This window comes from Monodon monoceros, unplaced genomic scaffold (assembly GCF_005190385.1).
Source record: "Monodon monoceros isolate NGI ecotype Baffin Bay Population unplaced genomic scaffold, NGI_Narwhal_1 Super_Scaffold_20, whole genome shotgun sequence".
In the NCBI taxonomy this organism is placed as follows: Eukaryota; Metazoa; Chordata; class Mammalia; order Artiodactyla; family Monodontidae; genus Monodon; species Monodon monoceros.
In genome coordinates this window covers 21,258,469-21,281,092 of record NW_021703777.1, presented here as the reverse complement: position 1 = coordinate 21,281,092, position 22,624 = coordinate 21,258,469, and the positions used below count along the sequence as shown (strand labels likewise).

General features: G+C 37.5%; 1 protein-coding gene across 1 annotated transcript in view; it reads right to left on the bottom strand.

Moving 5' to 3' along the window:
* Positions 1-18,232, bottom strand: part of ELMOD2 (ELMO domain containing 2) — a 29,036-nt gene extending 10,804 nt beyond the window's left edge. Inside the window, exons 1-6 of the mRNA XM_029235905.1 lie at positions 18,105-18,232; positions 16,823-16,970; positions 14,889-14,917; positions 5,591-5,688; positions 3,867-3,996; positions 1,315-1,448 (exon numbers count right to left, since the gene is read on the bottom strand). Of these exons, the coding sequence (XP_029091738.1) occupies positions 1,315-1,448; positions 3,867-3,996; positions 5,591-5,688; positions 14,889-14,917; positions 16,823-16,964 (533 nt within the window). The 5' untranslated portion in view covers positions 16,965-16,970; positions 18,105-18,232. The remainder of the gene's footprint in view (positions 1-1,314; positions 1,449-3,866; positions 3,997-5,590; positions 5,689-14,888; positions 14,918-16,822; positions 16,971-18,104) is intronic.
* Positions 18,233-22,624: the final 4,392 nt, after the last annotated feature.

Below are 22,624 nucleotides of genomic sequence, written 5' to 3'. Positions count from 1 at the left end.
CAAATTCTATTAAATTATTTAAATTTTAAGCTAAATTAAATTATCTTCTGGCGAATGCTGAAAAATCTTGATTTCTGAGGAAATGAACCAAAAGAAAGGTTACTCAGCAAAAGTTAAGAAAGGAAGCATCAGAAGAATGTGTGTGTGTCTAATTAAGTTTCAATTATCTGTGTAGTTTATAAGTACCAAGAAAAAAGATGGTCTTTAAATGCTAAAAACAAAAGATCCATGTGTTCTGAACAATAATGAATTTTAAAATATTTCATAATTTTTCCAAGTGAAAACAAACTGCATTTATTCTAATTAAATTCCCCAAATGGAAGTTTCTGTTTATCAAAGTGGAAAATTGGCAATCTCATTTTCTGTAATTATTATTATTATTCAGACAACGGTGTTTTATCTTTGAAAAGTAGATGCATGGAAAACTTTCATGCTCATACAATTTAGGTACTACAGAAAATGAAATACTTTTGTAACTGGAAAAAATTGTAGATATTGAAGCCCTACTGTTATCTTCTATTTTCCCCCCAAACGGCCTTATCCATATTGACCTAGATACCTTTTCTGAATATTAACATAAATTAGCTCAGTTTCAGGACTAATTTTTCACAGTAACAATTATCCAAACTTTCTTAATGGTTAGCGTTCCCATTCTAGGCATTTTATAGTCTATAAATCACAATTCAAGGACAGACCCAAACACTAGACTATCTTCATTTGCATATTCATATTAATCTTCCAGTTTACTTTCTAAAATAGTTTTGGCTATCAATTCTGATTTTAGTTACATATTTTGAGATTTCATACATGTGCCCAAGCATAAATATTAAAGAAGAAAAACAAGAGACAGTTCATATAGGCTCTGAAAAGTCAGGGATTTAAATTACTTGTCACAGATGGCAAAGAAGTGTTTAGAGGCTTTATCATTATCTTATCTGGTTAAAACTCCTAAAATGAAGTCAGAGAGCCAAGAGAGAACAGGCAAGAGGATAAAGAGATTAAGAAGAGAGTACACACAGTTCCTTAAAAGGTATCAGAAAGGCGGTTAGGAAGAGAAAGAAAGAGGCAAGTATTGGGAAGTAAAGAAATCACACACATGCACGCGTGTGCGCGCACACACACACACACACACACACACGGTATATGGCTTATGTATTCATATTGTTGCCAGCGTATTAGTAAATACCTTTAGCACAGCAGTTATTAAAATTCAGAGATAGAATAAAACTAGATTGATTCTCACTAAAATTTAACAAGATTAGAGATTACATGTAATTTCATTTAGAGAATTAAAGAGAATTTATTTTCACTTACACAAGATTGATTAATCCAAGTATTCCCATGCCTCTGAAGTCTGTTTTGGGATCATCACCCTGGAAACCAATGTCAGCCCACTGCTTGGAGATTCTAGCCTTCAATTTTTTCGTGGGCATTAGAAGATTCCAAAGCTGTACAAACATGCTTCCATATTACAAATAATAGTGATGCTCGTAATTTACCAAGACATTTTTCTTCTCATAGCTGATATACTGGTAAGTCGAATGCTTTTAATTAAACAACTTTTGTAGACAAATCATAGGCTCAACAAAGACTATATTTAGAGAACTTTTCAATTAGCCTAAAAAATGTAGCATACTTATTCCAATTTAAAAGACATACAAAGAACAGTAGACTTTGAAAAGGTAACAAATACACAGAAATCGAAAACAATGAGATGTCTTTACTTACTAAGTAATACATATATACCAGGATTAGTAAACTGCTTCCTTGAGAAGAACACAGTGCCAGGCACTTGGTCCTTGCCTCAAACACTATATACTTAAGTAGGCTCTATTCTAATGGCGGGTGATTATCCTTAATCAGAAGGAAAATAAGTCTGAGACAGGGAGGGGATCATGGAGAAATAACACTGATAGTATTAAAACCTATATGATCATTATTTTACAAATTTTCATAGTTTTAAAAGAAAAAGAATATGACTTGGTTGTAAGTAAATATATTCCTTAAGATTGAGGATTTAAGAATAGCTATCAAATATTGGATAGCAACAAACCAATTAGTGCAAAATAAAGTTTAAAAATGTAATCAGTCGTTTTCTAAATTCAGCACCGCAAGTCATCAGACGAAAGAGACTTACAAAAGTTGATAAGAAAGTTTGTGAAAATTTGCAAAACAGAAATACTTGCTTTTTTTAAATTTTTCCCACTTCACTACCATTTCAGGCACTGCTGAGTAAAGGACTCCTAATGAAAGGAGTATCCTGTGACCTAGAATGAAATGTGAAGACTTTGTGACCTTACTGTAAGACAGGGTCAGCACTCTGGCCCTGAAGTGAATCCAATCATTAGACTGGGTTTTATCTGGTCCCTTCTCTCATTACTCACACATGCACCTGCTCACCTTAGCCTCTCTCCATGAGCTCAGCAAGGGTTTGATTATGCCAAGGATGAGGCCTCAGTGATGTGGTGAGAGACAAGGTAAGACCACTAAAACTCAAAATTCAGCATGCATAAATATCAAATTTCGGGGTTCCACCCCTGAAGATTCTGATTTCGTAGGCAAAGGTGGAACCTTGGATTCTCAATATTAAACACTGGTTAACTTTAGTGAAGGTGGCTCTTGGACTGTACTTAAAGAAACACAGATCTCCTTAGCCCCTTACCCTGCTGAGCATGTGTGAGGCTGGGTGATTCACTGCCAGCAACTGGCTCTTCACCTCTGAATGAGTTTCATGATGAATCACCAAGTTGAAAATTCCCTTGACTCAAATGCTAGGACTTGGGTCTTACCCCTTCTCTAAAGGGAAGGTATTGTGTAGAGAGGGTCTGAAGTTAAGGGAATAATGATGACGAGGAAGTTATAAAGAAGTCAACCCTTAGTGAGTGCCAGGCACTGTGCTAACACTTGAAACATAAAAATTCAACCCGCAGCAACAGTCTTTTGAGTAGTTTTATTATCCTCACTGACAAAATCAAGTTTTATTTTTAAAATTAGGTGAAGTGTATATTTATCTCCTCCTGAAAACAAGTTTTGTTGTTTTTAAACTTGTCTCTTACTTACTTGAATACTCTCACTGTTTGTTTCTTTCCACTGCACTTTTAGTTTATAACAAACTCCTAACACCAGGTGCCATGTGCTATTTTCCCTAACTATAACCATTTAAAAATATAATTAGAATAGGTGAAGTGGATGGGCAGCTGATTCAGCTCTATTTCAGAATTGATCTTTCTAAAGCAAATGACTTCATCTCCTCTAGGCCTTAGAACTAACCTCATCCCTACAATAAAGGTACTAGATCAGATGATCTGGAAAGCTTACTCCAGGCCTGATATTCTGGAATTTCAGCATCTCATTGGCCTCATGCATTTTTACTTCAGAAATAAGAAATAGGAAGGTCCTAAGTAAATTTCTTTACTCTCTTAATTTTTAAATCTATTGTGGCAATATTTGGCACATTTCATAAATCCCAAAAGATCTGACATAATAATCTGAAAAGGGACATCTATGTTCATAATTCAAGAGTAAGCTGAAAAAATGCCTAATTTATGTGAGGATTTATATAAAAAGTAGGAAAAAATCTGAAGCTTGTGGACTCATACTTCTCAGTTGAAAAGATCTCCCTTTATAAGTTTATAATTTATTTCAGAATTAAAAGCATTAAAATAAAATTTGAATCTATTTCATTGATGCCTATCAGGAAATTATAAAAATAGTTAACTAAAAATCTTTCACCAATATAATAAAATTCTCTGAGAGGCAAAGAAATCAGATGGCTGTGTAAGCCTCCAGATTCTCCACACAGGCCTTACTGGCTCAAGCCTGATTTATTTTCCAGTGAACTCCAAATACAGAACACCAAAACTTACCTTGAGAAGCAGCTTTTCATGTTGCAGGTTATCAGAATCATATGGTTTTTTTCGCACACTTTCTACATCCAAATAGAGCTGTTTATAACCAGATATCTGTAGTAAGCATGCCTTCATACAGATTTTAAAACTGAAAATGATAAAAGTTATTATTTTAAAAAAATCGTACCTTCTTATCACAATAAAGTAATGCCTTCCATAGCTTGTGGTTCATATGTCTATTTAGAAAGCATTCCCTAGCTTTTGGTTTAATACAAGAAGCATCAAGAGCCTCTGTAAACACAAAACATCATACAAAGTATCATGCAAGATGTGATAGAACAGGGCCTACAAAGAGGGCAAGACAGGTAGGAAAGGCAAACTTCCAAAACTGCAAACTTTGTAAATCCTTGATTCGTTCACTTCTTTCCATGTTTTCTCTGGGCAATCTCATGTGTTCCCCAATCTTTATTGTGAGACACTACCAGCAGACCTAATTTTCTAAGGGTACAGCAACACACAATGCCGTGACAGGTTCTCCCCGTGCTTCCAAACACAACAGCTCATCCTCCCTGAAGAAGCATGCTCTTTCTCAACTCTAAATCCATTAGTGGAATCACTAAGCACTAGTTCCCCAAGCTAGAACGCTCCAAGTTCTGACCTTCCTCTCCATCAATAATACATCAAAAGGTCCCTGAGCCCTTATCCTTTCTAGCTCTGAAATGTCCCTCAAAGCCCTCATCATATATATCCATTTACCCTGGTGTATTTATGGCTTCATCATCTCTTGCCTGAATGACTCAGTTTCCTGACTGTTCTGTCTTTATTCCTTCTACCAGCCTCCCACTTCTTCAAGTTTACCCTTCATCTTCCTAAAATACATATCTGATAATGTAGCTTGTTTGCTTAAAAAAAAAAAAATCAGAGGACAATATCTAAATCTCTCAGTGTGGCATGCGAGCCTCCTTGCAATATATCTCTGATCTTACACTCCACTCACTTCTCCAACCTCTGCTCTGCGCCTATTCAGCGCTCCGGCTACAGAGGACTCCCTGTCATTCCCAGATACTCAAGGACTCTGTGTCTTGTTGGCACCTTCCTCTGCACGGAATGTCCTCCCCTACCCATTCAACAAGGTCCAGCTCAAACGTTACCTCTTCTGTGGACTTATCGTCACAGTTCTCTCCTGTACCCTCCCCTGCTTCATCCCAAATAAATTACTCCTTCCTCAATATTTACAAAGAAAATACCAAATGAAGAAAAGCTTGCTAAATATTTACTATCTCAATATACTTGTGCTGGGAAGACAGAAATGTGTAAGTCAAGTCCTCTTATGGAACTCAGAATTTATTTGGGGAAGAACAAGAGCAAATCAATGACTACAGTACAATGGGTTAAATGTATGGTAGAGGACCTTCCTGGAGGAGGACAGAAGAACTGAATTTTGAAGGACAGGAAGGACACAGGAATTATTATTTAAATTTGGGAAAGTAATGGTAAGTTACCTTAGAGAAGGCAGATGATAAACTGGCAATAGTACCGGACTGGGAACCCAGAGATATAGGTTTCAGTCCTGCTTCCATCACTCACCTCTCTGGGCCTCACTTCCTTATCTAGTGAAGTGAAAGGGTTGAATTAGATGATCTCCACAAACCCTTCAGCTCTAACGTTTCACAACTGTGTGAGATCTCCAGCCTCACAGGATGTAAGCACACGATAAATGAGAACACCGTAAAAACACATACCTGGCGTCCTTCTCGGGGTTAATATTCTTTTCCTTCATTATGTCTACTACACATCTGTCCACTTCACTCTGAACAACAAGTGTCGCTTTCTGTAAGACCTATTTGTGTGAAACAAAGCTGAATGAGAAAAATCCCCTATGGCTGAAAAAGAACAGTACGTTTTGAGGTATTTAGTCAGCTTCATAATGCGTGTATTAAGATGCAAAACCAAATGAAACCGAATTTGTTTCAAATTTTCAGTAGGGCTAAAATCATACATACATAAAATAGAAGAAAAGCAGCATGATGTAGTAGATGACGTCTTCCTTAACTGAGAATCAAGAGGTTCTAAGCCAATGAGTTCTTAGCAAATAAGCTCCCACCATAGTATGCTTATGAAGCAAATACTTTTTATAAAATTCTAAAATTACATAATAAAAATATATGTACAAAAATTTTAATGCAGAAGGAAAAAAGTTTAAATTTTAAATGCAGACGAGCAAAAAGAAGAAAAGTCAAATAATCTTGTCAATCCTACCACCAGAGATAGCCACTGGTAACAGATTAGCAGATATCCTTCCAGTCTTTTTTCTATGCATATAAAACAGATTTCTTAAATAATATGTCTTATAAATGTCCACTGGATCCTTCCTCTCAAGAAATAAGCAAGTTCAGGCCTTCTTTACCCTTAGAAGGTTTCTTTAACTCTTATCCCTCTTTAATTGCTTTAGCATCCTACTATCAAAATTCCATCTGATATTCCTTATACTCCAGACAAAATAATCTAATCATACTTGGAGGTATGCTTCTGCATATCCTGGGCCTTTCTTCTGGAATGATCCTTTTTCCCAATCTCTAGACATATCAATTCTTCCCATTGCTAAGCTAGCTCACATACCGATCCAGGAAGCCTTCCCTGATTCTATTCAAGTGGAAGTAACCTCTCCTCTCTTGGAATCCGCATAATAATGTACCTGTAACCTTTCTGTGACTCTTATCACTTTCTATAGTATAGCTATTTTTATATATTAAGTGGAAAATTCTCTGAGGACAGAGACTGTATCTAACTCATTTTTTCATATCCTGTATAGAAGAGATAACAGACATATAATTATCGAACGGAGATATCTGACAGATGAAAACCTTAAGAAAGGCAACTGTTTCAGTAAAAGTCACGTACAGCTATTCCATTACTTTTCTTTAAATTGAGGTTAATTTAAATACAATGAAAGGAATGGATGTTACATATTCAGTTTGACCAGTTTTGACAAATGCATATACCCAAATAATCCACATCCCTATCAAAATATAGAACATTTCCATCACTGCAGAAAGTGCCCTCATGCCCCTTCCCAATCAACCCCTCCCCCAACAAGCACCCACTGTTCTGCTTTCTATCACCATAACTTTGTGGTGTGCATATAAATGGAATCATAAAGTATGTACTCTTCCGTCTGCCTTCTTTTGCTCAGTAACGTTTCTAGAATTCATCCACATTCTTGCTTTCGTCAGTAATTTGTTCCTTCCAATTGTTGAGTAGTATTCCATTGTATGAATACACCTCAATTTGCTTACTCATTCTCCCGGTGATGGGTATTTGCATTGCTTCCAATTTTAGACTACTATGAATAATATTTTTTATCTTTGTGAAGTGACTATTAGAGGCTCTTGTCCTTTTAAAAATTGTGTTGTCTTTTTATTACTGAGTTCTAAAAGTTCTTTACGAGATATAAGTCCCTAATCAGATATATGTGCTGCAAATATTTTGTCTTGCCAATTCATTTCTTAAAGGTGTCTCTGATAAGTAGTTTTTATTTTGATGCAGTCTAATTTTTCTATTTTTTATTTAAATGGTAACGCTGTGTCCTCTCTAAAAGACATTTTTGCTTAACCCATGGTAGAAGATGTATACTCTCCTATGCTTGCTTTCTTTTTTTTTTTTTTTTTCCGGTACGCGGGCCTCTCACTGTTGTGGCCTCTCCCGGTGCGGAGCACAGGCTCCGGAAGCGCAGGCTCAGCGGCCTAGCCGCTCCGCGGCATGTGGGATCTTCCCAGAGCGGAGCACGAACCCGTGTTCCCTGCATCGGCAGGCGGACTCTCAACCACTGCGCCACCAGGGAAGCCCTCTCCTATGCTTTCTTTGAGAAGCCTTAACGTTTTGGTTTAAACATAGCTCTAAAGTACATATCAAATTAATTTTCACATGTAGAGGGAGATAGGAGCCTCCCCTCCCCCAATTTGGATATCCAGTTGTTCCAGCACTATTTATTGGTTTTCCAATACTTTCCTGTCCTCACTGAATTGCTTTAGCATCCTTGTTAAAAAATTATGATGGTCTATTTCTGTTCTCTCATCTGTTATATTTATCTATTTGCCTAGAAAGTCTTTAAGTCAGTATAAATCTTCTAACTTGGTTCTTTTAGAAGATTATCTGGGCTATACTAGTTTCCTTAAAATTCTGTATAAACTTTAAATGAGCTTGCCACTCCCTTCACAAATAGCTTGCTGAGGGCTTCCCTGGTGGCGCAGTGGTTGGGAGTCCGCCTGCCGATGCAGGGGACGCGGGTTCGTGCCCTGGTCTGGGAGGATCCCACATGCCGCGGAGCGGCTGGGCCTGTGAGCCATGGCCGCTGAGCCTGCGCGTCTGGAGCCTGTGCTCCGCAACGGAAGAGGCCACGACAGTGAGGGGCCCACAAACCGAAAAAAAAAAAAAAAAAAAAAGCTTGCTGGGATTTTGATTGGAATTGCATTGAATCCATAGGTTGGTTTGGGGATCAGCATCTTAAGAATACTGACTCTTCCAATTGATGAGCACAGTATATCTTTCCATTTTAAGTTTTCTCAGGAAAAGGAGTCGTAACGCGGACATCTTGCATAGCTTTCGTTATATTTATCCCTGAGTATTTTACGTTTCTGGATGCTACTGTAAGTGGAACTGTTCTTTTTTTGTTTTCCAAAAGTTTGCTCTTAACATACGGGGACATACTGTGTCCTACGACACTGCTAAATTCATTTATCAATAATGCTGGTTAATTTTATAGATTTCTTAGGATTTTCTATACTCACAAACTATGTCATCTGTTAATAAAGACAGTTTCTTTTCAATCATTATGTCTTAGATTTCTTTTCCTTCCCTTACTACACTGCCTAGGACCTTTAGCACAATGCCGAATAAAAGGAGAGTAAACATCCTTGCCTTGTTCCCAACTGAGTGTGTAGAGCATTCAATAATTCAGCGTTGTATACCTATCATGCTAGCTGCAGGGTTTTCATAGATGGCCTTTAATAGGAGGAAGTTCCTTTTACTCCTAGTTAGTTGAGTGTTTCTGACCGTGAATGGGTATTGAGCTCTGCCAAAACAGTTTTACAGTATCTACTCAAATGATCTTCTTTTTCTAATTTACTTTGTTAATGTGGTAAGTTACATTCATTGATTTTGAAAATGTAGTCATGACATATTATTCTTTTTATATATTACTGGGATCAATTTGCTAATGAAGAATTTTTGTTATCTATATTCAGGAAGGATATTGGTTTGTAATTTTCATTTATACAGTGTCCTTGTCTGGTTTTAATATCAGGATTATACTGGCCTCATAAAATGTGTTTCTTTCTACTCGATTTTCTAGGAGCTTATGTAATAGCAGTATTAATTTTTCTTCTTAAACGTTTGATAAGAGTTCACTAGTGAAGCTAATATTGGAAGATCTTCTTGTGCAAAATGTTTAAATTACAGATTCCATTTATTAGGTATATGGCTATTTCAATTGTTTTATTTCTTTGTGTTAGTTTTGCTAAACTGTGTTTTTCAAGCACTTTGTCTCTTTCATCTAAGCTACAGACTTCATTCGCATCAAGTTGTCCATAGCACCTCCTTATACTTTAGTGACCACAGGCTGTGGTGATGCCCCCTCTATCATTCCTGATATGGGCAATTTGGGCTTTCTCTCTTTCTTGATCAGTGTTCCTAGAGGGCTATTAATATTACTAATTTTTTCAAAGAATCAACTTTTGAGCTTGGTGGTATTTCCTATTTTTATCTGTTTACTATTTTGTTAATTGTTTCTTATTTTCATTATATCCTTTCTTTTATTTATTTTGGGTTTAATTTTCTCTCTTCTAGTTTCTTAAGGTATAAGCATAGCTCACTGATTTCAGGCCTTTAAAAACTGCTTTGGGTGTACTCCACAAATTCTGATATGTTGTGTTTTCATTACCATTCACTTCAATTCTCTTTCTAAATTTCCCTTGTGAGTACTTCTGTGATCCATGGGTTACTCAGATTCTTAATTTCCAGATATTTGGGGATTTTCTAGATGTTATATTTTTCTTATTTTTTTTTTAAATTAATTTATTTTTCTGGCTGCTTTGGGTCTTCGTTGCTGCACGCGGGCTTTCTCTAGTTGCGGCAAGTGGGGGCTACTCTTCGTTGTGGTGCATGGGCTTCTCATTGCAGTGGCTTCTCTTGTTGCAGAGCACAGACTCTAGGCACGTGGGCTCCAGTAGTTGTGGCACGTGGGCTCCAGTAGTTGTGGCAAGTGGGCTCAGTAGTTGTGGCTAGCGGGCTCTAGAGCACAGGCTCAGTAATTGTGGCACATGGGCTTAGCTGCTCCGTGGCATGTGAGATCTTCCCAGACCAGAGACCGAACCTGTGTCCCCTGCATTGGCAGTTGGATTCTTAACCACTGCACCACCAGGGAAGTCCTCTTATTTCTAACTTAATGCTGTTGGAGACAGAAAACATACTCTGTATGCATTCAGCCCTCTGAAACTTGCTGACACTTAAAAGACCCAGTATATATCTATATGACTGTTCCATGTGTACTTGGGAATATGTATTTTGCATTTGTTGGGTGTAGCACTCTATAAATGTCAATTAGGTCAAGATGGTTAATCGTATTGTTCAAATTGTATAGAGCCTTCCGATTTTTTTTTCTTGTTGTACTATCATTTATTGAGAGAATGCAGTAAAGTTTCCAGTTGCAATTGTGGGTTCATATATTTCTCCGTCTAGCTGTGTCTATTTTGGCTTCAAGTATTTGGCAGCTTTGTTAATAAGTGTATACACATTTAATACTGTTATGTTTTCTTGATAAATTAGCTGTTTTATCATTACCAAAAAAAAAAAAGATTTAGTCTCCAGTAACACTCCAGGTTTATATTTTCTAAAAGAAAGCCACAAAAGCTTTTTTATGCTTATTGTTTGCACGGTATACGCTTTTACTTTCTATTTGTTTGTGACTTTATGTTTTGAGTATGCTTCTTGAAATAACATTCAGTTAGTTGGGTCTTGCTTTTTTATCCATCTGTCAATCTCTGTCTTATTCTCTAAACTTTTGGTAGATCTTTGGTTCCTAATCAAAAACAAAATAACAGCTGGATGGAGGAGAAATATAACCCATTACATTTTCTAAGTTCTCATGTATCCCAACATTGTCTAAGTTCTCATGGAGCTCATGAAGGTATATTCAATACTGGAATATACAGGACTTAAAGAATTTCTTAGGTCAGCAATTCTAAAACTTTCTCTTTTAACCTAAAACTACATAAGTATACAAAGACCCTTTTCCCAATGATGTTTACTTTAGAGCTAAAGAAAAAGTAGGTGATAATAAACAACAAGAAAGCAACATATACAAATCACTTATATATTTTGTAAGAAAATAATATATGCTTATGCATATGATTTTATTACAAAATAACATTCAATAAACATAAAAGTAATCTAGTCTTTTTTTATTATACCTACCTTGATGGTAAGTTATAAATTATATGACTAGCCAAATTATATTTATAGCCAACAAACATCAACAATGAGTTTCACCATGCAAGTAAATCTGGGGAAATTATATATACATTTGTGTTAGTGTAACCACAGAGTGTGAATGTTTCATTTTTGAACCACAATGCCTATGTGGTTATATACTTAAAGTCTAATTTTGGAAAATTAGAGACCAAAAAATATGCAAATGTGCATTACTATACCATCAATGCACAGACAAGTAAACTGATGCTATAAAACTAATTTATCATTCAATAGCTAGAATGTTATCATTACTATTTAAGAGCTAAGACAGCAGCTCTAACCAAACAACAGCCGATCAAAAACATGACTAGACTGACAAAGTGTTCTTTCCCTAAATTTCAAATTTTTCAAATACCCATATATGCATAAGTACAGTGGAGCTCTGCAACATTACCATACATTGAATAGCAGCCAGACCTCTTAGCAGAATACTGAACTAGACTCCTCAAGTTCTAAAAAGGTTTTCATTTTCATTTATAAATCCCAAAGTTTTAGTAATCCTTAATATATAATTGATAAGTGGTTGGTCCTAATGTAAAATACAAGCAAATGAGACTCAATTTTTAACAATCAAGGAAAGAATTTCCACTACAGAACAATTCACAACCCAATAGGACCACACTATCACTGCTTCAGGGAACTGGCCTTAATAGATTAAAATCACTTTTATTCACAGCAATCATTGGTAATGTTAAGTATTTAAATAACTAAGAGGTTTTCATGCATATTTTAAACTTCTAAAAATTTTGTAGTGTATGTTGGTTTAATCCCATCATCACTAACATAATATTAGTGATACCTATCAGGTACTGGGTATTCTCTTAGGCTGCTTTCATTATAATAATATTTCTAATTCTGAAAGAACCATGTGGATATTAATACCTCCTTTGACAATGAGAAAATGAGTAACTTGCACAAACAACTAGAAAGTGATACAATCAGAATCTGAACTCAGACTTTTTTCATAGGAATATAAAAGTAGAGCGGGTTAATAGAAATATCACAAAATCAGAATTCAATTTTACTCTACAAAGTAAATGAAATATACAAATGAGACACAATACACACCATAAATTGTATATTTAAACTGATGAGACTTCCTCCATTAGCTTATTGACAAGTTTACCTTAGATTTAAAACCGCAAGAAAGCAAAGCTCCTGTGATTTAATTCCGTAAGTATTTAACTACCCATTTGTTGACTATTCCTTTTTAGTATGCCCTCCAAAACACAATTAGCAATTCATATTTTTAGATAATAAATTCATAAGAATACAATTTTTTTTTTTTTTTGCGGTACGCGGGCTTCTCACTGCCGCGGCCTCTCCCGTTGCGGAGCACAGGCTCCGGATGCGCAGGCCCAGCGGCCATGACTCACGGGCCCAGCAGCTCCGCGGCATGTGGGATCCTCCCAGCCAGGGGCACGAACCCGCCTCCCCTGCATCGGCAGGCGGACTCTCAACCACTGCGCCACCAGGGAAGCCCAAGAATACAATTTTAATGTTTACTTTTCAAGTGAACTTTAATTGCCAGTAAATGAGATAAAAGATAATGAACATTTTATTTTCTTTAACTTGTAACCACTACCTTAAAGCCTCCAAACACTTCAGCCCACATTTACCTCTTCCGTCTCTAAATGCCTGATTTTAATTACATTAGATTTCAGTCTTTTTTTTTTTTTAATATACCAAAGACCCTGGTGGAATGTTGAACATACAGCAATCATTCAAATCTTCGCTCAAGGATTTGACCAAGGCACTAGAGTTCTTAAAAAGTATCATCTTGTGTGCAGTCCCACTTAAGTTTGGGGTAATTTTACCACATATAAAATCCCATAAGTAAATTTTAAGACCAAAAATGTCATTACAATCAATTTTGGCAATGATGGTTACACAGACAGATGTGAAAGTGAGTTCCCAGTTCCAGAGACCCTCCAGAGTTTCATCTACAATTTATGATACTGTTACTTTGTGAAATTGCATCCGAAGTTTCAATTAATGGAACTATACGGGTGGATAGGTATAAACAAATTTTTAGAATGAGCAACTTGTTAACTTTCTAGATCCCTACAGTCTCATTTTAAAAAAAAAGAATATTAATCACTTTATAGGATTCTAAACAAAGGGGTAGGACTCTAGACTCTTCTCCCCTCCCCGGTATTCATTCACGTATGTGAGTTATTCCCAAATTGACCACTCATAAATAAAAGACTAACTAAATCAGTAAAGCACCTATTTTATAGGTCACTCTCCAAAACTTAACAGATATGCTTGCAATATTCAGCAGTGTCCATTTTCTTTCCAGCATGAATCAGTAACTCATATTAATATCACTAGACAGTAGCAAATCAACAATTTTTGACCCTATATTCTCAATCCACATTGTACATCATGACCAAATACAAACATATATACGGATATCTAAAACAGAGATAGATGCACACACAGATAACTAAAATTAAATTTTCATGAAACCATATTTAACCTTACTACGACCGCTGTTTTCTAATTATTTTCTATTCCATTCCTTTTGTTGTTGTTTAATGCTGGCTGTGATCTACCATGGGATTTCAAACAATGGTCTACATGTTCCATACTCTAACTTTGCCACACCAAATAATCTATATATAGAGAAAAAATATTGTGAAACACTATAGGGAAGCATGTGGTAGACTGAATTATTGGTCCCTGTTTTTCACTCCTGTGTAACTGAATTATATACCCACATGCCTAACATGGCCTCATGGTGGGCATAATGTATTTTTCCACCCCTTGACTTGGGCTTGACCATGTAACTTACTTTAGGGATATTAATGGACATGGCACAAGAAAACTTAAAATATGCCTCTGTGGCTGGACGTTCAACGATTAATTGTGAGAAGAATATTTCCCAGGTACCTTTTCAACCTAGGTCCCACAATGAGACAACTACAACAGACCTGAACTTGGCACCAGCTTGAAGAAGAGCTTCCCCAGTTGGCCCACAGACACATGAGCAAGAAATAAATAATGCATTTATTTATAATGCAATTATATAATCAACCTATGCCCTGAGATTTTATAAGTTTGTTACACAGCAGCAACTGACTAATAAACAGTATGAGGTATGACTTATTTTGGATCAAAAGGTACATGACCCAGGATTTTCTATAACTATCCAAACCTATCTTAAGGACACAGTCTATTAGAAAGTTTTCCCCCTAAGACCCTGCTTTCCCAAAAGCTAACAAGTTTTGAGGTAAAATAAACAAGCAAAACCTCAGAACAGAAAAAATTATTCAAATACCTTCTTTGTGCATGAGTAGTGCACACAAACACATACACACACAGAAAAAAAAGGTTTTAAAAAATAGAATATTTCTTCTAAGATGGGAAAATTTCACTCAATACTCTTTACAGCAAAGACTCTTCTAGTAGGACATTAAAAATAATTCACTCTAAAATTGAGACATTCTTTTAAAGAAAAAGTATCTCCAAGTTAAGTTGTCTAGAATAATCACCTTGATATGATCCTACCTTATTCTTGGAGTATGTCAAGGAATTTTCTGAAATGAAAAAAAAAAAAAGAATATTATTACTTAAATGCTGTTTGTGAATTACTCCACAAACAAATAGTATAAATATCAAGCCAGTAATAAATTACTTTAATAGTTCCAGAAGATATAATTTCTACATGAATAACATAGCAAACATTAAAAAATTTTATCCTTACAGTATGATTCCAAAATTCTCAACCCAACACACATACCAGAGCCAAAGAGGTAAGACCAACCTAATTTCCCCAGAATCATCTGTTTCTGTGCGGGCCCCCAAGTGTCTACTAACTGCTGCAAATTCATCCACGGCTACCTCAGAATAGCTTGGGTTCCAGAAACTCATCTTAAGAATTCAGTGAGAGTGCTCTATCCTACCTTTCCATGTGTTAGCCTTATGAAGTAAGCGTTTATATTTGAAGAGCTAGCAAACAAAACATACAACAAAGGGGCAAAAAGGAAGACTTTAGATTATCTGGACAACCATTCTCTAACCAGACAAAAAGCAAAACAGCTTTTTTGTTCTTGCTTTCTGCTTCAAGAATCACAAGAACGTTTTTTACTGGTCTGTTTACAAATTTTTCTGGCAAATAGTAAACAGTCTCCTTTTCTCAGCAATTTGAAAAATTCAAGAAAAATGTTCTTGCTGCAAAATAAAGTCTTAAAATGTTCTTCCACCATAATATAAAAAACCAATCAATACTACTAAGAGTTCTTATCAAGAGGTACTTTGCTCTTCTCAGAGCAGTCAAAAGGGCAAATCAAAAGAGCAGGCAATAATTTAAGTCAGCTACAAAGTTGTGAAAAATCTAGGGAGGTAATTAAACTTCAATCATCTAGCAGCCCTGAGGCTCACTCTCTCCTTACTCTGCCATTCTTCCCCTGTTATCTTGGCTACCAACACGCACTCCTCAAATCTTACAGCAGTGGATTTCTTAGTTGAAGCACACTTGTTCAACACAAAAGAGGCTGTGGTTAAGTCATGATTTTCCATCTGACACAGTGAACATGAACTGCAGCCCATCCCTGGTCTGCCTCACTCTGGCCAAAGAGAAATGACCTCGATCATATTTCTCACTCATCTGTGTTCTAATTTAAAGCCATATTTTCAAGTAAGTATTGAAAGCTGATCAATTTTAGAAGGTACTAGAGCAGCACTGTTCAACAGAAATATAATGCAAGCCCAAATGCGAACCACATATGTACCTTAACGTTTTCTAGTAGCCATATTAGAGTAAAAGAAACAGATAAAAGTAATGTTAATATATTTTAACCCAATAGATCCAAAATATTATCATTTCAACATACAATGAATATAAACAATTATTAATGAGATACCTTTACATTCATATAAAGCCTTTGAAATCCAGAGTATATTTTCTAGTTCTGCACATTTAATTCAGACTAATCATATTTCAAGTGTCCAAGAGCCACATGTGGCTTTGGCTACAGTACGGGACAGTGCAGATTTTTAGTCTACTAATCTTTCCTAGGGATCACTAGATACCTGTTATTATTCTTTCATGAACTGCATAAGAGATTAAAAGATTGAAGGATGCTGAATATAAAAATGGATCTCCTTCACTGAAGTGAAAATTTCAAAGGGCTTATAGAAGTATAGAGATTTTTCTCTAGAAAGTAGGTTGCAACCATAATCTAAGGTAAAACGGATGAATTTCAGGAGCCAGAGAAGGTAATTCTTTGCACAGATGCAGAATTAAATAATAGTTTCTTTTTCTATAGAATCAGTTTTAGCACTGGAAGGATTCAAAGTGAGATTTCAAAGATCATGAAACTGAGATTAAGTGACTTGATCGTGATACACAAGCGCTACTGTCACTATCAGTACTGAGAAAAATATTCATTCAGAGTTAAATTTTTATTCGTTTTTAATTATCCTTTTTCGAAAAACATTACCTATCCTGTGTGTCCTTTGTGCACCTACATAGGTATCAAAAATTCGCTGCAATTCACATTTTCCAGTCATCTGTCGTAAGAGCCATTTCATCCAAAATCGAAAGAAGTGCCCATAGAAGAACTCCCACAAAGAAATAAACATTTTTTCCTGGAGAAGGAAATATATGACAGGTTTAACAACCTTAAATTGGATTTATAAAAAGAGAAAAAATTAGTGTATCCAACTCATCAAATCCCAAATTATATTAATAGATATAATGTGGTTCCATTGTGTCTATTTTGTAGTAGTGTTTGGGCACCTAAGAAAACAATGCCAGGTGTAATATATACCATTTAGATTAATTAAATGATGCTGGCCAAATGGTTAATTTATCATTTTAAACAATTAACTGTAAAAATCAAACTACTTACTTAGATTCAAGCCCTCAGTTCACTATTTAATTTCTTATTCTTTGAGAACAGGGCTCAACACTTCAACAACAAAAGGACCCCACCTAAAGCAACAATTATATCAAATATACCATATATCAGAATTGTTTGTATAAAGAATAAGTCTTCTTAACCCCTGTGGATAATCCCAGTTACAGCTGTCCCACAGTCAGGTGATGGCAGCAAATAAAAACACTACATATGGCTTACAAATGAAGTACACAAACTGAACACGGAATAGATCACACCCTGGCTAATTGTTGATTTTCCATTCAACAGGTGAACGGCAGAAATACTAAGAAGGGTAATAGACTACACCCTCGATAAAACTGAATCTTTATGCCATAAGAAAAATCTTCGGCTCCTAAATGAAGCGGGGTCAGGGAAATGAAAGTCAGGAGGAGTTACTTAAAAACAAAAATGCTCATCTCTTTCCTGCCTTAAACATTCCCACAGACAGATCATCTCCCGAGGGACTGTCAAATTCGAGATCCCCGCAGGTTAGTGCAGAATCAGTGCACAGAGACTGGCTCAACTGTGATTTTAAAAGGAATCCATCTGGTCCGCGCTCATCAGGACAAAAGAAGCCGAACTGCAAAGCGGAGGGAACGCCTGCCTCACGGCGCCTGAGCTCCCCAGCCCTCTGGGAGCCGCTGCGCCGCCGAGCCCCCCTCCCGGAGCTTGGCCGAGCCCAGCTCGTGCCCTGCCTGCGAGTGGGAGGGAACCGCTCGCACAAAGCCCCGCCGGCCCGGCAGCCCCGCGGGACTTTCCGTAGGACACCGCGGGGCTCGCGCGCCTTCAGCGCAGCCGCACCCAAGCTGCACCGGGCGAGAGGAAAAGAAACAGCAGCCACCTCACGGGAACGGGAAGAACTAGGAGGAGCTGGCGCTGCCTCGGTTTCCCCGACTGCAAACTGCCGGCAACGGAAACGACGCTACTCGCGGTACGCTCCCTGCAAGCACCGCGACCCGGAAGTCGGGGAGCGAAGCGGCGGGAACGCCTTCCCCGGCACACTGCCCGGCCCCGCCCCGCCGCCCTCGCCGACTGGCCCGAGCTCCACCAATCGCTATCTCTGAAAGGAGGTCGAGCTGGGCTGCCCCGCCGCGCGTGCTCGGATTCTAGGGACGCCCGACGGTTTCCCTGGCAGCCACTACCTTGAGGCACGCCCCGCGCCAAAGATCGGTCTTCGGCAGAGCGGCTCCGTAGATTTTTCTCGCCTTAAATTTCAGGTCTTTTGCGCAAGCTGAAACGGTGTACTACTCCTAGATTCCAAGCACGGGAGAAGCGATGTGCTTTGCGTAACTTTCATATCGCCAAGGTAACAAAAGTGCTTTCACCTGCGTTTAATCTTAATTCTGTGAAGTAATTAGTAACAGTCCCACTTTATGGATGAGGAAACAGAATTTACGTTGAATGACTTGCCCATGGCTACTACGTGGCAGATACGGAGAGCCCTGTACGTTGAGTAAAGAAGTTTAGACTTTGTCCTGTAATGATAAACATCTAATAGTACATGGAACATTTATTCCTTAGCTGGTTTTTTCTTGAAAAAGTAACTTATGCACATGACTTTTTAAAAAAATCCAACCTCAAACAGTACATTCATTAATTCAAGTATCTGTTAATTGGCCGTTGATGCACCAGGCAGTGTTCTAAGAGGGAGTCATACATTAAATAAATGCAAATATTTAGTATGTCAAGTGGTACTAAAGGGGTATTAGGGAAGGGAGGGAGAGTTTCTACATACAGTGTAGACAGGGGAGTCTCCGTGTTAAGGTGACATTTGACCAGTGTTCAGAATGAAGTAAGGGAGTGAGAGTATCTGGAGGAAGAGTATTCCAGACACTAGAAAGGCAAGTGCAAAGACATACTTCATAAGGTGGAGGAATAGCAAGAAGGGCAGTATGCCTGGAGGAGAAAGAACAAGGGGAGAGTAAAATACAAGTACAAAGGACAATTTACACTGAAAAATAACTTCCATCCACCCATGCACAACTCCTGGTCCCTCATCCCCCTTTCTCGAAAGCAACCAGTATTAGTTGCTTGTTTGTACCTTCAGGGACATTCTATGCGAATATATATATATACCCCCTCCATCCCCTTGTTAGCACAAACTGAAGCAGCAGTGCACACTTTTCCACACCTCAACCAACACTTTTTTAAAAGGTGCTAATTGTAAAACGCTAGACATGTGAAGGGTGCATAAGCCATCATCCCTGCCCCATAGAAGCAACTAACTTGGTAATGAAATCTGGACATATAATAATAAAACAGACTCGGATCTTGAAAGGAACTTAAAGATCATCTCAATGAATATTTTTATTGTACATAAAAAGATTCAAAAAGACAAAGTACACAGCCAAACTGGCAAATTAAGAACTAGAAACAAACCTATATTTCAGGTGTCTCTCTATTATTACACAAAACCTTCATAGAATAGAAAGTGAGATAATTCTGTAGTACAATTATAAAATCCTTTTACCTTTTCAATATGCTACACTGAGAGTTGGGGGTGGTGGTGCAGAGAGGAACCCTTCTGCTGGTCTCCATGCTACCTGTTGGCCCACTTCTATCCATGTTTTTCTCCAAGAGAGGAGAGTGCTCACCTGTTTGGTCAGAACCTGAGAAGTTGGTTGAACTGCATTTATTGGAAGCAGGATCACTGTCTAATAAAATGCCATGTGCATATGGATTTCCTCTTCTCTCTTCCGTGAATTCATTTGCATATAACTAGCAGATACAATAAACCAGTCCTGTGCCTCAGGGAAGATTGGCCTTCTATCTTTCTCACTTTATTGTCTTTCTTCTTTGTGGCTGGCTAAATGGTGGTTAGATCCTAAGATTAGAATTCTGGCTTCAAGGAGAAAGTGGGACCTACTTAGGTCTCTGAACTAAATTGTGTGCTTCTACCAGGCCTTATCAGATACACCTACATGGAAGAAAGAGGCTATGGTGTAATGGAGTTTGGTTATATTTTTGTGTAGTACTGAGGAATCTCAGCTTTTCTTGGATTCTCAGACTAAACAACAAAGGCACTGTTGATTTTAGAAACTGCTTAATGGAAAGAGTTGTTTGTATGACTGTTAATCAACAATTTGTTACAGTGTTTGGGGTTTGATCCATGGAGGACCCAAATAAAATATCAAGCCCTCTTGTGGAGTGTGTGAAGTCTGGAACGCAGCGAGTTTATACTGAGAAGGAAAACTGTATACTCCTTTCACTAACAGTGAAATGGATTACTTCTGCAGAAGTGTTAAAAATGTTATGGACAGTGGCAACCATGACTGGTTTTATGATGATTTGTGTTGCATTTTCCTGAAACTAAGTTAGACACTGTGCTTAGGGGGAACCCCTCGTGTATGGATTCCCCATATAATTTTTTTTAATGGAAGGACAAGGAAATACACAGAATGCCAAGGCAAATTTGTTCTCACAGCTACTAGTAACGGGGTTTACCAATGAAAATTTAAGCTATGCAAAATTAAGCTAATCGGCTGGGGTGAAGATATTAACCAGAACAAAGGAAATAACCATTGAATCAGGTAGAACTATTTATATGATTGGTTTTTTTTTAAAGAAAACGGGTGAGGGGGAGTAAAGAAGCAAGAATTTTGACAGATTCCCTACAGAGGGTTTGGTGGCCCATTAACAATAGTTGGGAGCAGGGAAAACTATTCAGGCTCCTGTGTTGGCCTCACCTAAGTTAATCTATCAGATCTGTTCCAATTATCGCAGCCTGGATGAGTTTAGGGCTAAGGATGCTGAAATAGGGAAATAAGGTGGATTTAGCACAGGGAAGTTATTTTAATTAATCATTAGGGCTGTGGTAGAAAAGGACGACTAACTTGAGGGTCAAGAAATCATCAGTTGACCCCTGTCAGGAGGTCCAAGATTGTACGATACAGTTTATGTTGAGTGGCGGAGGACAGTGGAAAACCTCTGGGGGATTATCGAACGATGATGCAAAATGTACCATAATATCATCAGGGGAATGGAAGGGCAATATTAAGGTATGAAAATTGAAGTTTGGAGCAAATGAAAACGTTATGGTAGGCAGCACCAGAATCATGATGAAGCTGAAGCTGGAGAAATAAGAAAGTAGGAACTACCCAGTGCCTCCTTTTATCTGAATCTGTAATTACAGTGGATGTGATGAAGTTCCTTGTCACTACCAGCTTAAAGCCAAATGTCTTTTAAGAGACAGAGAAGTCTGCCCTTTATGGATTTTTAATTAGACACCCAAAATGGAAGCCCTGAAAATTGCTTAGACCTTCCTTTGGAGTAAATATCAGGCAGTGTCCGATTGGGGAAGGACACAGTAAACCTCATCTCTCATTAGGAAACAATGGGAGCAGAATCTCCACTAATGCTTTCTATTAATCCTCTGTGGCCCAGGAGAAAAGACCCATGGGAATAACTGTTAGCCATCATGATTTGAACAAGGTAGTTACCATGACTTAAATTAGTGTCTGTTCTGCCAAGCACTGTAGAAACTGCCTAAGACGTTGAACAAGCTAACATTCAACAAGCTAAACAAGCTGCTTTTGTGATAGATTCACCTATGCTACCTTCTTTATTTTAAATTTACTTAACAATAGTTGATTTACAATATGGTGTTAGTTTCAGGTGTACAGCTTCAGAGTCGTTTCCATTATAGGTTATTGTTCAATATGGTTCCATGGGCTATACAGTAAATCCTTGTTGTTTATCTATTTTATATATAGTGGTATGTATCTATTAATCCCAGACTCCTAATTTATTCCCCCTCCCCTTTCTTCTTTGGTAAACATAAATTTGTCTTCTATGTCTGTGAGTCTGTTTCTGTTTTGCAACTAAGTTGATTTGTTTTTTTTTTTTAGATTCCACATGTAAGTGATATCATATGATATTTGTCTTTCTCTGTCTGACTTACTTCACTTAGTGTGACAATCTCTAGGTCCATCCATGTCGCTGCAGATGGCATTGGTTCATTCTTTTTTATGGCTGAGTCATATTCCATTGTCTATATGTGCCACATCTTCTTTATTCATTCATCTGTCGTTGGACATTAGGTTACTTCCATGTCTTGGCTATTGTAAATAGTGCTGCTATGAACATTGGGGTGCATGTAATTTTTTTTCCAACTTTTCTGGATATATGCCCAGGAGTAGAATTGCTGGATCATATGGTAGTTCTATTTTTAGTTTTTTAAGGAACCTCCAGACTGTTTAGCATAGTGGCTGCACCAATTAACATTTCCACCAACAGTGTGGGAGGGTTCCCTTTTCAGCTATGCTATCTTCTTGATCTCACTCTCAGAATGAGATCGGTTTGCTTGTGCATGAGAAGGAATGTGTAATATATTTATGGTCCTTCTTCAAGGACATCTGACCT